This window comes from Notolabrus celidotus, chromosome 22 (assembly GCF_009762535.1).
Source record: "Notolabrus celidotus isolate fNotCel1 chromosome 22, fNotCel1.pri, whole genome shotgun sequence".
Classification (NCBI taxonomy): Eukaryota; Metazoa; Chordata; class Actinopteri; order Labriformes; family Labridae; genus Notolabrus; species Notolabrus celidotus.
Window position 1 is genome coordinate 11,327,123 of NC_048293.1, and position 16,519 is coordinate 11,343,641.

The 16,519-nt window shown below is 42.6% G+C and overlaps 1 protein-coding gene across 3 annotated transcripts in view; it reads left to right on the top strand.

Moving 5' to 3' along the window:
* tiam2a (TIAM Rac1 associated GEF 2a) overlaps positions 1 to 16,519 on the top strand; it is a 73,534-nt gene that overhangs the window by 25,862 nt on the left and 31,153 nt on the right. For all 3 annotated transcript variants that reach the window (XM_034674859.1, XM_034674861.1, XM_034674860.1), the window contains exons 4-9: positions 2,846 to 3,299; positions 3,905 to 4,077; positions 4,843 to 5,067; positions 8,183 to 8,368; positions 8,664 to 8,807; positions 12,008 to 12,064. In XM_034674859.1, the coding sequence (XP_034530750.1) occupies positions 2,846 to 3,299; positions 3,905 to 4,077; positions 4,843 to 5,067; positions 8,183 to 8,368; positions 8,664 to 8,807; positions 12,008 to 12,064 (1,239 nt within the window). The remainder of the gene's footprint in view (positions 1 to 2,845; positions 3,300 to 3,904; positions 4,078 to 4,842; positions 5,068 to 8,182; positions 8,369 to 8,663; positions 8,808 to 12,007; positions 12,065 to 16,519) is intronic.

Here is a 16,519-nt window from a genome sequence, read left to right on the forward strand (position 1 = left end):
CAGTGGGGCGGCACAAAATGAAATTTGTAAGGCAGCCAGTGCTTGGTCTTGTTATGTTTTGCGAGGATGTAACAAGGAAGAGAGGTAGTACCAATAACAATGTACGACATGGAGGATCCTCCGGGGAAGAGAAGTTTGGGGCTGATGTGCAGAATTTATGATGACTGTATCTGGGTGGGTGCATCTGAGGTATTGTAGCATACTGATTACTTGTGCTCCGTTTTTGCATGTTAATGTTTGACCTCTTTAATTTGCAGCAAGGTGAAAATGTAAGCTGAGTGTGCATCTATCTGATTCTTTTTGCTCTTGCTTTGAGAATCAAATTGTGTAGCGTAAGATCTGGAGGTGTCAGGGCAACTAAAAGAGGTGCATGGAAATGTGTGAATACTTGCATGTGAGACACAGAACGGACAGCTGATACATTTTCCAAGTAGTAAAATGATACAAGTTGCATACTCACATGGGTCAGAGGAGAGGGTTGGAAATAACCACAGCTTGTTGGTGTGCACATGACTTAAAACCATGTGATTAAGTCCTACTAAGACTGCATTATAATAGCTTTAATTTGACAGAAAACATTTGTTGAAACTGAGCCTGAACTCATGTCTCTTTGTCTTTTAGGCTTGAAAGCAATTGTTTCTGCATTAATTCATTTAGCTTCGCCTTGTAGAAGTTTAAGAATGCTGTTTGGGCACTGCCAGGAGAATAGCTGTAAGCCTCTGTGAGGCTCTGTTCGAGTGAAACTAAATCCTAGCTGAAGATTTAACCCCACCCTTCCTCTAATGTTAATGAATCACTTTTGGGTGTTGGGGACGTTCCGTGGTGCTAATTTTCTGGGTATTTGAGGCAGTAAATCGGCTAATAGGGGATTGGTGTTTATTCAGTTGAAGGGGGGCAAACTAAAGAACGAAACAGAACTCTCCTTGTGTTCTTTTTCTGCTCAGTAGGAAATCTTAAGCTTCTCCTTCGTCAGGAGATAATGCTAAGTGAAGGATATGAGATATTTTGTCTTGATATTGTCACTCTATCTTGTAGTGACAAATATGCAGTACATTCGCAATATCCATTACAACCGTTTCACGGCTTTCACCTTAAATTAGTAATGTCTTCCTCTAAATCTGATTGTAATGCACGCCAAACACCATGCTAATTTCTTAACTTTCGTCTTTGTTATGCAGAAATAAAGCTGTTAGGTGGCGTTTTTTGCCGGCAGCTATCCAAAAGAACTTTAAAATTAGACGCTGTTGCTCAAATATGGTAATATATCGTAACAATTTGAGCTCTGTTTTTAGAGATAAGTGCTAAGAGGGGTACATTTCTGTTGACTTCTCCAAATTGGGGACATTTCAGGCGATAAAAAAGGATTTGCATTTGAGGGTTTATTTTTCTCTTTCTCAGTGCTTGACAAATCCAGCAACAAGTTTCTGCTTAAAACTCCAAAGTAAATCAAGCTGGTCTTAAGACTGTACATCCTCTGTCCTTTGGGATTGTTTTGTCTACTGCCAAACCTCCATGGCATGTAATTCAAAGAGCTGTTCACAAAAATCAGGAGCTCCTCCACCAGCTCTGGTTCCCCTCCACCTGGACTCCTTGGCTTTGTTGCGAGTCTAAAGGTCAAATTGCAACCCTTGATGCCAAAAGGCCAAGAACCTGCTCATAATGAAAAGCAGCTGGAGGATAGGAGAACTTGGAAAGGGTGGAAAAACTTGGGCTGTGTTGGTTGAAGGAAAAAAAAGGAGAAGCTGAAAAAGTCCCACCCTGTGCTCTGTAAAAACTTCCCTGTGGCTGTTTGATACAAATATGGAGTTTTCATGGTGGCAGGTGGATGTTAAGGTTATTCAGAGGCTGTTCCTCAGGGGTTCTCAGGGTTCAGTACTGCCCTGTAGCTAAACATGAGCACAGAGCTGTCAGATAGCAACAGGAAGTGAGCAAAGGAATTTCTTTGCTCTTCATATCCATATAAATAAAGAATTTGCTGAGCAATGATTTGTGCAAGTTTTAATAGTTTGCTAAATATCAACAATAGGAGTCGAATGAGAATAGAGAAGGCATGGATAGTGCTGAGTGAGAGATAGGAGGAAAACAAAGACAGAGGATGAGCTCAACATGACGACTCATACTGTTTCTGCATGCTGAGAGCACTTGGGTCTGTTGCCAGGGGCAGAATCAATGCTGCAATCTAGTCAAGTGTAGGTAGACTATCATTAGGCATGAAAAGTGCAATTCCATCAAGTGTTCATTTGGGAGATTGGGAAGCCACAGCGGCCCCTCGAATGACGTGAAATTGTCTGAGCCTGGAGGGTTCCAACCTCCCAGGTGCCATCACAGGAAAATTGTCCCACTTTCTCAGCCTTAGCGGAAGATTTAGGGACTCTAATGTAGACTTTGAAGTAGGTTGGAGTGGTTTCACTGGATTTTTCTCAAAAGTTTCTCCTCCAATCTTATAGCTCCTTCGGGCTAATTGAAAGTAGCACAGTTATACTTTTTGTCCCAGTGTAAACTCTTCTGTATACTTGTTCTGGGGCAAACAAAGCGCCGTTTGCCAGCATTTAGGAGGGGGAAATAATTCTGTTGGCTAATTTGTGAATCTTCAAACCAGGCCTACAAAAATAACTTACATAGACCATGTACAATATGGACTTAGTCACAGTGTTGTCCCCCATTGGTTTGAATAGGGATTATGATGCCCAAAAATTGTGTTTGCCATATTGATAGTGTTGATTCCAACTAACTTTCAATTAAGCTAGAAGCTTTCTGTTGTCATTAAAATCTCATGTCCCTTCCTCCCTATATCATCTGGTCTTCTTGCTTTCCTCACCTTTAATCCCTCTCTTTTGCCTCACAGGAGACCAGGTACAAGGACCTTACTGACGCCTTTGACAGCGGGGTTGACGGTCTCACCGCAGACACCAGCTCCCCCTCTCAGGTCTCCAGCCTCCTCTGGTTCCCTGGAGCTTCCAGGGCCCAATCATCAGGCGCAATTCACCAAACCACCAGCGATGCTGTGCGCCAGAATATCTATGAGAACTTCATGAGGGAGCTGGAGACGGGCACCGGGCAGGGAGGAGTGGGAGGCGGTGACAGGACAGACCCATCCACTGGCACAGAAGAGGGGGATAGCGGTAGCGAGTCAGCGGAGGGTTCACTGGAGCAGCTGGATTTGCTGTTCGAGAAGGAGCAAGGGGTGGTCAGGCGGGCTGGCTGGCTTTCTTTCAAACCTCTTGTTACTTTGCACAAGGACAGGAAGCTGGAGCTGGTGACCCGCCGCAAGTGGAAGCAGTACTGGGTGACCCTGAAAGGTGAGGTATATCCTAAGAGGGGGAGCACAAAGGGAGGGAAACAATTATGTACCTTGAAATTGAGTCAAAGAACTTGCTGACATGTGGTTTTGAAATAATTTCAAAGTTAAGTAGATTACCCAAATTTGAGTTCTATAATTCAATCTTAAGGAGCGGGTGGGTTCTGTTTTGTTCTCAGGGTTTTTCCTCTCAACAGCAGACATGTCCTTGACAGTGGCATCACACTTGACATTGACTGATTGTCCTTCCCTCCTGCTCTGAAAGCTTGTCGGAGATTACGCCTTTGCTTCAAAACCAAATGGAAAAAGAAATAGGCTTTGCTTTTGTATGAACACATGCTGCTTTTTACCTCTCTGCTTTGAAGTATTAACTCAAGAACATCTCTGGGAAGATAGAAAAATAGAAGTTGGAGGCAATGACAGTCGCTTGTGGCCTTATGGGAGAACTTAAAAGTTGTGCGCTACTTTTTACTCTCTTCATTTTTACAAGGACTTTGTGTCTTTTAGACAGATTTAAATTCCAAACCTGGCTTGATGGCGCATATATTCTTGTTATCTGCATCTTTGTCATTCACATTCTTCTCCATCTCTCCATCTTCTTCCCAGGATGTACATTGCTCTTCTATGAGACATACGGCAAAGGCTCTCCGGAGCAGGATGCATCACCACGTTATGCTCTCCTGGCTGAGGACAGCATCGTTCAGGCTGTTCCTGAGCACCCCAAAAAGGAGAACGTCTTTTGTCTCAGCAACTCATATGGGGACGTCTACCTCTTCCAGGTGAACCACATCAGTTAACATTAAGCCTCTCTTAGAACATAAGCTGATTGCACATTTGAAGGCAGGGTTTTGCTTCCCTAACCTTAGATGCAGTGTATGAAATGACCAGCGGTGGACTTAAAAGTGAAGTTTCCAAACTTACAGTCCATATCCTATTTGCCTGTTGTGCTGACTGACCTACATATCCACACCAAATTCAGGCCTATCCTCACATCCATCCCATAGCCCCCCCCCCCCACTTAAAATTTCAAGCTTCCCAGACTGCAGTATGTCGTGGTGTCTAGGCCTAAATCTAATAAAATAGTTCTGTACGGAGCTGACGTGGCCCCAGAGGCAAACAGAGAGAGCGAGCAAATCATCTCTGTAACATGAAGACAGCCTGGGTTTCCTCCTTTTGTTTCCACTACAGTAGCATGAGTCACTCTAAATTTAGGGGGGTTCAACTGATCTCTTAAACAACATGCTGCATCCTCATTCATAGAACAACAGAGATAATCACAAAATAATGGGAAAATATGTGTTTAACTTCAGCAATATTTCATCAACGTTCTAATAGTGGCAGCGTTAATCACATTTTTTTTCATTGATCCTGCAAAGCCCTGCTTACCACTCAATGATCCTAATGTGATAAATGATAAAAAGACAGAAACAGAGAGTATGCACAACCATAGCAGATGTATCAGTCATAGCATCTTTGAAGTAGCAGGAATATTGACCTCGCTACTTTATCAAATAAATCTCCCTGTCCCCTCTCTGCCCTCCCAGGCCAGCAACCAGACCGACCTGGAGAACTGGGTGACAGCCATCCATTCTGCCAGTGCCTCGCTGCTGGCCAAGCGCCAGGGGAAGGAGGATACGGTGCGCCTGCTGCGGAGCCAAGTCCGTGGCCTTCTGCAGAAGATTGACATGGATGGGAAGATGAAGAAGATGGCCGAGCTGCAGCTGACGGTTGTTAGCGACCCCAAGAACCGGAGGGCTATCGAGAACCAGGTGAAATTTTTATAGTAATACTAACATTTATAAAAGCTGCAATTAATACGCCTGTAAAGACAACATCAAAGGCCTCTGTAGAATCTAACACAGCATTGTGTATTGCATCCTCCTGGGACACATTTTACAGATAACCTCGAATACATGGATAGATCATGAGATATAACATATGCTGTTTTTATGCCAACTCCACATCTCCACGTTGTTTGTTGTTTTTCACCGTGATGCATGCAGCAACCCTATGATGTGCCCTACTTAATTCTCCTGGTTTTGTGACTGTGGTGACAAGCCCGTGCTTTATTTTTGTCTGTGGGTGGGTGAAGTGGCCTAAATGCATCAGTCCCCAAACGCATTGCAAGGGGCCCAGGGGAGCTGCTCACTCCCCGAGCATCAGATTGGGATTCCAGATGTTTCCTAGTAATGGGCTCTCAACGTGCATTATCCTCTTCCTCCTCCTCACTGCCTGAGGGAGAATCCAAAGCACCCAGCACTGCGCTGTACCCTACATACTGCAGATTACTGATGGGAATAAAAAGCCCATAACCTATGGCTTATTTAAAACCTGAATACTTTACAAGAAATTGATGTTTGATGTGATATTTAAAAATGTCTGCCTCCCCCTGTGATTTAAAGAGCTTCTTCTAACTTTGTTTTATTGTTCTGTGTGCTGCTCATGTTTGCTCACTGCAGCACTGATCAGTGGATATGTCACTGCCCGACTGCATGACTGACTGACTCAGTGCTTGTATCTGTTTCCAATTAGCCCGTATGCCACCTCAGAGTAGACAAGGAGACAGACGGGGTAGGAGTCAATGATAGGGTCAGGGGAGTACGGGACAGGACTCTGATTCGGGCGCCCCAAGGCTGATGATAGATTTAAGGTTTCGCTGGGGTTGTCTTGCACCAAAAGGGCACTACTTTGATGTACCAGCCCCCACCCATGTCTACTGAAATCAGTGCCAGCAGACCTCTTTTGAAGACACACACACAAGCTCACGTATGCACGCACACACACTGTGATCAAGTTGCATTGAAAGGCTTTTTATGCACGAGGGCTTTTACAGAAGGTCAGGAGCAGATGTTAAAGAGGGGAAATAAGAAAAGATGAGAATCTGTTAGAAGAACAGTTAATGGCTCTGGAGTGAATGTAAATAAGTTGTGCACGCAGGACAGATGGGTCAAACATGGTTCTCTGCACTGGTTCAAACATGGTTCTCTGCACTGGTTCAAGTCTCTGAGAAACAAGAAGCAAATGACTGCAAATACGCTTCTATGAAAGAATGTTCATCAGGTTTGAATCACCTAATCAAATTTTATGCACAGGACTATTTTAGAACATCCCTGAATAGAGGAGCTCATATTTGACTGTCGACGAAGACATCTAGGTGGCAGGTCTATCAGAAGCATGACAGGATGTTGTGAGACAGTTTCTCCAAAGCAGCAACTCTTCAAAATTCTTTTGAGAAAGAAGCTTATCTGATTTCCTCAGTAATACCTCCTTTCCCATCGAAAGTCATCTTCAAACTGCTCTGTGGAATTAATTTTCAACTCTGCCAGAACAGCCTGTAATATTAAACTGACCCAGGAACAGCACTCCAAGAAATGTGTGCTTTGATACCTTAGTTAGTATCTTACACAAGTTTTTTGAGATCACAAGAATTGGACATGACAGGAAGGTCTTAAGGGCATGTGACTCAGAAAGCATCCGTATGTCCTTGTAAATCATTAGCCAAGTGTTTCATGCTAGCTATGCTAATTCGATGTGTCTACTATTCAACAATGGAGAAACAAATATCAATAATTTGTCTTATTTAATCACTTAAAATGACTTCTTACATAAAGATAGTCACCTGATGGTTACATCTGTTTAGTTCTTAGCATTGGTAAAAGCACAAGTAGAGAATGACTTGTTTAGAAGAACAGTGATTCAGTTGTTTCAGTGAAATGTCTCTCTAAATCTTGCTATCGTTACCATCCGCTAACCGCTAACATTAGCAACCGCTAAAGCTAATAGGCTAAACTTGCCTCCTCAAGTAAAACTGTTAGAGAATAACTGTATTTATTGAATTCAAGTTTCATTTTCAGAGACAACTCTGTTTTATTGATTAGTTTGGCTTAAAATCTCATGACTTAGTTGTTATCAGCAGTCAAATGTCATCAAAATGACATTTCAGAGGAAAAATGTGATAGTTGGTTCCTTGGTTGGACTCGCTTTTTGTGTTTGATCATTTAAAAATAACTCAAATAACTGACATACCCAATGTAAGGTCATTTTTTCATATAAAACCATGTGATTCCCAGCACTTGTCCTCGTAGTCCAGGTCTGGAATGTGAGTAATTGGGATGACTGTCATTGACTGGAGGCTTGTCAACCAAGGACACCTGCACAGCTGTGTACACAGGCGTTTTCATGGGTTCAGTACATAGCTCAGTTTGGTCCCATGGTGTTTTCTATGCGAACTCTTTGTTTCAGATGTTCATAAAACCTCACCCTCCTGTCCCCTCGCAGTATGTAACTAATTCTAAAGAATGCTGTCAATGTGAATGAGGCCTAATGGGACGACGCCACGGGGTGCTTTATTGTAAATGAACTCACAGTGCAGACGAGACCTATTAAAGTCAGTTGTTATAGAGGGTTGTTTAACTTGAGTGTTCTCATTAAAAGCAGTCTCTAGCCAACAAAATAAGCACTTTCTCAAAGCATACATAGTGCAAACAGACACGGGGGGAAGGTGACTGTGAACTGTGTGTATGGACTATGTGTGTGTGTGCTTGGTGGAGGTTTAACGGGTGGTCTGTGCACCATCACCCCTCTCTCTAGACTTACATGAACATTCATTTTTACTGTTTGTGTGCACTCCTCTGCAAGGAGTCCCTACTTATTATCAAACCTCCAACCTTGTGTGCCCTCACCCTCCACCAACATCTGCAAGCAATTGCTTCTTGATGGAAAGCACTCTTCTGACCCTCATCTTCCTCTTTGACTCTCCATCTCCCCCCCTTTCCCTTCTCCTAGCCCCCTCCCTTAACACCCCCTCTGCTTTCTTTTCTCAGCCAACACCCAAAGTCTATCCTGAAGTTCACTATCTAAGTCCGAATTTTTTTACATTTTCAGATCCAGCAGTGGGAGCAGAACTTGGAGAGGTTCAACATGGACCTGTTCAGAATGCGCTGCTACCTGGCAAGTCTGCAGGGTGGAGAACTTCCTAACCCAAAGAGCCTGCTTGCAATCGCCAGCCGCCCCACCAAAACCACTCTGGGACGCCTGGGGATCTTCTCTGTCTCTTCCTTCCATGCACTGGTGAGGAAGCCTAGAAAAGGCCCTGAATGACTGCATGGATGCATACTTGCACTTTTCAGTACAGCCAGGAGTGTACGTTTTAGAGTCATTTCTGCACTGGATGCTTTAAGTTTAAATTACTTGATATCAAACAGAACCCTTTGCAATCGTTGAATCATTTGAAACTAAAAAGCCTCCTTTGTGAAGTCTCTCTTCATGCATTACTGAAAGATACTACGGCTAATTCAGATTGTCCGATTAACTGGAAAGCTCTGAGATAAAATGACTGCAAATCTGATAGTTTGCTTCTGTTCAGATCTGCTCTAGAGATGAGGCCACTCTCAGGAGGCGCTCCCTGTCCCTGACTCATAGGGCGCGCAAGAGAGGCCTTTTCTCCTCCATCAAAGGCCTCGACAACCTCACAAGGAGAGGCCGGGAAAAGAGGCCGTCTGTATCACAGGTACTACCGAACACACACTACCACAAAACATAGTAAAGGCTACAAGATGAACAAGATTTACTTCATGTGTGCTCAAAGCATTGAAGTACTTTACTTGAATAAAACCACTATTATGCAAGAATGTTCATAAGTAACCTTTTCCATCACAAAGAGATAAAGTAATATGATTACAAAATTAATTTATATCAGCTTTAAGCATCTTTGTCAGCACTGAAAGCCCGACAGCAGCATTCAGACCTAAAGTGGCACTATATAATCCTTATTGAATCCCAGGGTAATGTAACGCTGATGGTGTTCTGGATTAGCCGATTATAAATGCGGGAGTATGTATTCAGAAAACGGAACAACCCACACTACCATACACATAACATAAGCATGCAGAATTCATGAGCATGTGTGCACACAGTGCCAAGCTACACTGCACATGCATGTCCGTGAGCACACACACGTTCTCTGGGGATGCACTGCTAAGAGGAGCTGTGTCTTACTTACACACTGAGTACACAGTGTGTATATTGTTAATAAAACAACATGAAAACATGCTGCCTTTGTGCTTACTCGCATGTAAATTGCCCGTGCTGACGTGAAAGAAAGCCAGGAATTGGTACAGCTATGCAGCCCTTCCAGCACATTTCCCCCCTGAGGAGGTTTTATTAATTAGAAGCACACACTCTTAAACATGCCCCTTCTTCCTGGTAAGTTGTGTGCCTCCCATCAACATAAACACAGAAGGGCATTCCTCACCCAGGTGCAGAGAAGAGAGCCTAAATCTTCTCTGGTTAGTAATTAGACGTGTGCAAGCTGGTTATTTATTGATACAGAAATCCACCACGCTTTACCCTGAAGGTACATCCCTGGAGAGTACTCTCCTCCTGGTGGTCTATTTTCAGGATCGCCACACAGGAATCACTCATTTTCTTGAATCTTTTATAGTCGTCTGTTCGTTAGTTCAGAGTCAAGCAGAGAGAAGACTGGGCTTCTGATTAGCGGCAATCTACCTTCATTTTTTCCTGATGCTGTGAAGCCAATATGGAGTCTCATTGTTGTTGAGATCACACAGCTAAGAGCCAATCATGTTCTTCAGTCGGAGCTCTGACTTCTGACTGCTTACAAAATGTTCCCTGTCCTGTTTCACTTTTCTTATCTCGTTCCCCCATGCCACCACCTGCTCTGTGATATTTATGTTTGGGCATCTGCACACGTCTCTCAGCGACTAGGTATGCCTGTGTGTGTTATTATTTTTCAGGGGGAACTCCAGCCGGCCGGTCTAATGAGGCCCGCTTACATGTTTTTTTGCAGTGCAGAAGGCCGAGGTGGCGCTGCGGCTCACACATGAATTATTGAAAGCCATATGTGGTAGATGGCATCCTCCACTCTTTTCTCAGCCCCACAGACACCAGCAGATGGTTGGTGTAAAGACACTAAATATTAAACAGCCTCCCCTTATTTTTCCCTGCGTTCTTCTTCTGTTACAAGCTCGTTTTAGTGCTTTTATGGAGGTTTCTTTCCTTAAAACCTCATTAGGAACAAAAGATGGCTGTGAGCGCTGAGTTTTCCTGCTCTTCTGCTGTCACGGTGTTGCTTTCCTGTATGTAGGAGGATTATTGTAGTATTACGACACATGTTCAGTCGCCTTTATGAGAAATTCACTGGTAGTCATTCTAGATTACATCATTGTTTTTTTGGCACTCGTCTTGTACTGATCAGACACGTGTTTACTGCCCTCCCGCTCCTCCGCCTTAAATCTGTTGTTACCTTCTCAGGTGTCCCGACTGTGCCTTCTCCAAGATTTCATGAATATATTCTTTTGGAGCTTTCTCTTTCTTCTTTTAGCTTCTACTTCTATCCTTCTTATTTAAAACCTAAAGTTTAATCTCAGTCCCTCCAACAGTTTCTTTCACCATTGGTCTTTCCCTTTTAGCTTTGTTCTGTCTCCCAGAACATAAACATCAGAGAGTCAGAAGGCGGTCCTTCTCCCACAGTTTCCACACTGACTCATCTGTGTTGACTAAGACTAAATCTCATTTACTGCGACTCCAGACCTGACAACCTTACCCCTAAGTCTTTCTCTCCTCCCCGCTCCTTCCTTCCCTCTCACTTTTTTTCTCATCTCTCATCCGTCTTAGGAGAGCTCTGTATACAGTAAGGAGCTGGCCGGCAGTCGGCTGTGGGAAGTAGGCCAGAAAGGTTCGAGGATTTGTGGGAGAGATGGTAAAGCTTTCTAAAATTAGTCAGTTTATGGTGAAGCAGCACTGTTTACAGCCACTTTATAAAGGTTCTGGTGTTTGGGAGGGAGAGTTACTGTGCTCTGCTGATCAGAGGTCAGATGATGGATTTTCGCTGCCATAACAGGAGTGTAAAGAAAACTTCCTGGGATTGTTTTTGGAAAAAAGTAATCCTCAACCTTAGAAAAAGGGATTGCGCTTTTTTTCTATGCACCCATACCGAAGTGTATTGTGCCTGAAAGAGAGAGTTCTGCATGAAATTCTGCTTCAGCTCTGTTAATTTCACGGGGAAAACAAACACCTTGAGACACATTCCTCATACAAAATGCCCTGCTTCTGTCACCAGCGTTGCCACCTATCATGTCATTCCTCTCTGATGACAAAGTATCTCAGCAAAAGCTGTTAACTGCCCCCTTTTTTGAGTGAGGATTGGAGTTACGCCCTCACATAACAGATGACTGTGTGTCAGCGCTGTATTATAGAGTTGTTAAAGCCCTCTGGGGCAGCAGAGTCACCTCCAGTTCTGAGCTTAGCCAGACACAACACACTGTACAATCACGAGCGGGAGAGGAGAGGTGGAGGAAGATAGAATGGATTAAGAACAGAGAGGTTCAACTCTGTGGAGATGGAGAAGGGGGGAGAGCTTGTCCACCTCTCAGCTCTAACCGGACTGTGTCATCCTTTCATCTCTCTGCTACATAGACACCACACAGTGTCCGAACACACCCCCTTCACTCACACACATCCACGACTGCACAGCATATTTCTACCACTGCACCTTCAAAGGCCACAGACAGCGTTTGGTGGTAGAATCAAAGCGCTGCACTCGCCACATGTAGTTTTTAATTACCTCCATAATAGCACAGTGTGTGTCTAATATTGTGCTACCAAAATGGCTGGGCACTTAATCGCTCATGAGTCAATCAGTGTGGTGCCCCTCTGTCTGTACTTTTCACGTTCTTCTCTTGATTTCAGATTTTTGAGAGCGACGTTGGAGGTCAAGCGTACGCCCTCCCTCCCAGGAGCACCGAGGTGAGTCATAGTGTTCACCAACTTTGTCCGCTGCAGTTTCTGGATCTTTGATATATCTCTTAAAAATTCCTCTGCCATCTGTCACATCTATCCTGTGGTACCGTTTTATGTGCCGAATTATCTGTTTCAGCGTGAAGTAGCCGTGTCAGAAATTGGTCCACTGTTACTCTGACCTCTGCTGTCTTTCATGGCTTTGATAGTGAGCTGTGTAAAGATGTTTTTCACACACAGGGGATCAGAAAGTGTGTGTGTGTGTCTGCCTGTGCATATTACATGCCCAGGATCAAAGCAAAGAATCCTTTCATGTTGATCCGCCGATGTCTGAAAGATAAATAGACACCATAGGGATTTTTACTGGAGTTGAACTGTGGTTAAGGTACCACATGGACAGGGCTCCAATTCCCAGCATAATTGAGTTAATGGAGTGTGCTGAGCTCAAGTGTTGACTTGAATCACTGATAAAAAGAGAGTGTTTGTGTGTTTGGGTTTATCATGATTGCCATGTGTGAAATTTGCACATCTGAGCTGACAGGTATGGGAACATCAGTATGTGCAGGTTATCAGGTGGCAGCATGAAGTTGAATATTTCTTCTGATTAATAAAACTAACTCTTAGCACAATTCTGCTACATTTAATTTGTTCTTTAAGTTCTGGCTATTATATCTATTAGTCATCATAACTACAAACTCACTGAAGTCACTGATGACAGTTCTCTTAACATTGTAAAATTGCTGTAACTAAGTGTCATATAACACTGCACCACATGTGACCACATCCAGATGCTGATTAGCTTTGTTGATCACAAAGACTGGAATCAGGAGAAACTTGCTGTACCTAATGGGGACAAACACCAAGTGACATACATATGTTGTTATTATTATTATTATTATGATGATGATGATGATGATGATGATGATGATGATGATGATTATTATTATTATTGTTATTATTATTGATATTATATTTTTAGTATTTTATATATTTACTTATCATCTTTGTTTATATATATATATATATATAATTATTGTTAGATATTTTATATTATTATTATTATATGTTTATAAGTATTATTATATTTTATATATTTCTAGTCTTTATTTTTATATTTTGTATGTTTATTATTGTTATTATTATCATATTTTACATTTATTAATCTTCATTTTTATAAACATACAATTATTATCATCTTTTTTATATTATTATTATATATGTATTGGTATAATCGTTTTTATTATTATATTTTTTCTTTTGTTATCATTCTCACATTTTTTATTTATTGATCTTTTTGTTTTATGTATAGACATAGTAAAGGTTACACTTAAGGTAATCACAGTAATGCTAGAACACGTAACTTCAGTACAAATCACACATTCTTGTTTTTACACTTTGAATATGCACTTGGACAACTTTCCATCAAGGAATATGACTTCTAGACAGAGCGTGTTGAAGGTGTAGTCTTTGTTTTCAAGTGGAGTTGTATGAGGTACTTGTCAATATTAAGTGTCATGAAGATACCCACTGAGGATCTCTTCGTTTAGAATCTGGACGGAGACCCAGCATGGAAGCTTGGCTTACAACTGCTGCAGACGGGGTCAGCTGTAACACGTTGGCTAAGTGAGCTAATTTTAAGGAAGGAATGCAACATAAACACATAAATCAATTAATGAATAAATATATGAAATAATAAAACAATATAGACCACACCTGTTCAACAAGGCCCACGGACAGCAAACTCTACAACTGGCAACCACCATTTTTGATATCTCTTTTCTTCGCTCTTTGTTTCCAGTTTCATTGGGTTTCTTGAAAGACGCTATTTTAATTCAAGTTATCATTATACTTGGTAAATTTTAAGCAATATGCCATCAAAAAAAGCAAACTATTCACAAATACAATACATAGATGTTCCTCTTCTGTCTTGACCCCTTCTTAATAGGCTAGCTGTGTGATAGTCTTGGCGCCACATTTAACAAACATTTCCCCTGACTCTGGTAAAGGGAAAAGCTGAGAATATCACTCAAATTATTTAAGTCCTGCTTCATTTGGGAATGATTTTGGCTGGAGCCCACCTATTGACAAGACTCTGCAGTGTCATTTGACAGCTAACTTAATACATTATATGGAGGCGCTTGAAGTATGGCTTTTGTTCTGTCCTCCAGTGAAAGGAATCAAGAAAATATTCTTTGCAGCATCCTTTGACAGAAGACATTCTAAATATCTGTTACAGTTTGTTTCTCTTAATAAAAACACATCAAAGCCTTCCTGGACCAACATGAATTATCACCCTGACAGATGAGAATAATGGACACATTTAACACAGAGCAGGACAGATGTAATATAGATGACTGCTCCACAGGATGGAGTGATTCATGGTATGAGTCTGTGGTGAATGGGACAAGTGTTAAAACTGCCCCATTGAGGGCCTTGGAACAGACTTGTAACAGGATGTGGCTTTGGGGAACAATAATGGCCTTCATTGAGTTGACACTTTAATGTTTCTTAAAATGCGACTGAGTGTTTCTGTGTCTCCTGGATATGGACGTGGCAAACAGCTTGTCACTGGAATTCGTTTGATTTAGTGGGGATTAAGACTCTTCAGGGTGAAAGAGAGAGGGCCGGACAGTTGTATTGATTTTTGTCAGCACATACAGTTCTTCAGCTTGCTCTTGATTACTGTTGTCCTACTTGGGTCACAAGTCGCATGAATTACTCCGATGAGCATTCATCTTCCACTAATCTTTTTCAGTGACGTGAAGTGACGCTTGTATATGTGTGCCCATACTGAGTTGGTGTGTAGGTAAGCTGGTTGTGTTGTATAAAGCAGGGAGACATATATCTATATAGGATGAACCTGTCAATAAAGTAACCGTTTTGGCCTCCATAGGGGTTAAAACAGACTTCCCAATGCCTGGTGTAGTTCTGCTCCTCAGGGCCTCAATCCACCCACACTCTGAGTGAAGTGACTGAACATGTTTGACTATTATAAGTCCAGAATTCATGCCGTTTTCAGTTTATTAAACTGTGCGGTAGAGGCAGATGGCTGTCTAACATGAGTCTGGTTCTGCTTGAGATTTCTGCCTGTTAAAGGAGGTTTTTCCTTGCCACTGTAACTAGCTAAATGCCGAATGGTGGATTAAGATGAGATCCGACTGGGTCCTGTCTGTAAGATGGGACTAGATCTTACCCTGTCTTGATGTTGGGTCTTTAATATAACCTAGAGTATGGTTTAGACCTGCTCTGTTTGTAAAAGCGTCTTGAGATAACGCTGGTTGTGATTTGGCGCTATACAAATAAAGATTGATTGATTGATTCGTCTAACTCAAGTGAATCACGCATCAATTTTATACAGAAATTGATTCAAGCACAGGAAATTCCAGGGTAAGATTCAGGTTTCTCACCTTTTCCTTTCCTGTTCCTGCATTACTACCTGACACGACTGTTAAATTCCACCACTCTTGTCCATGAAATACTGATCCCTCCTTCCGTATCACCACCTCTCACCACACTCCAGTACCCACGCCTGCTCTAGCTGTGAAGTAAATCCTGAGGAGCAGGCAGCAGTGCTCACCAGTATGGGCAGAACAGAGCAGAGCAGAAAGGGCGTATTTGCTCAGCGGCCACTAACCGTCCGTTTCTCCACATTCCATCTTTAGAAGCTCCGGGGTGGAGGACGACTTGCTTGGAAATAATTTCCACACGTGAGAGGAAAGACTGAAGCTACGGTTGGAATTATTTAGCTGAATGCAAATGTAAATAGAGGAGACGCTCTGACCGCACAGAGCACACGTTGAAGCCCGACGCGTGCCTTGACCGGACTCTTGGCAGCCCCTCATGGAAGGTTGACCAGGCAACCGTCGGCCTCTTATAGCCCTCCCTGACCATGAATGAGTGTACAGTGTTACTCAGCCGCTGGTCAGGTCAGCGCAGGCTACCAAATCTTAGTTTTCCAGTCACGCCATGTTGCTGGGACACAAACAGGACTGTTATGCAACCAGTTGCCATGACGGCTTGTTTTTTCACCCTCTGTTTGTAAGCATGACTTCACATGGAAGCAGAGGTGGGTGGTGAAGTGGCACCTTGTACTCCTCCATCCCTACAGGTGAGGGGAGGATTTTTGGAAGAACATTGGCGGCTTTTATTCGGGAGTGATTCACAAAGAAGTGAGGTGCGCATTTAGTCTGAAAATGAGACATTGTGTTCATCTAAAAATATAAAGAATGTGACTTCTGTGCATTTGTGTGTTCAGCCAAATGATTCTCTGAATCAGAGACCTAAGCTGTTCCCTTTAGGCTTCTTGTCTGGCAGGAACAAAAGGTATTTTCCTCTTGAGGTGATGCATCAACAGCAGGCAGCCAGCTACTGGATGTTGAAAAGCTCACATACATGCTCAGTGCACAGAAAGCCTCCACAAGCACTCCCCAATTTCCATTTTTATGATCCCATAATGCTTTTTAA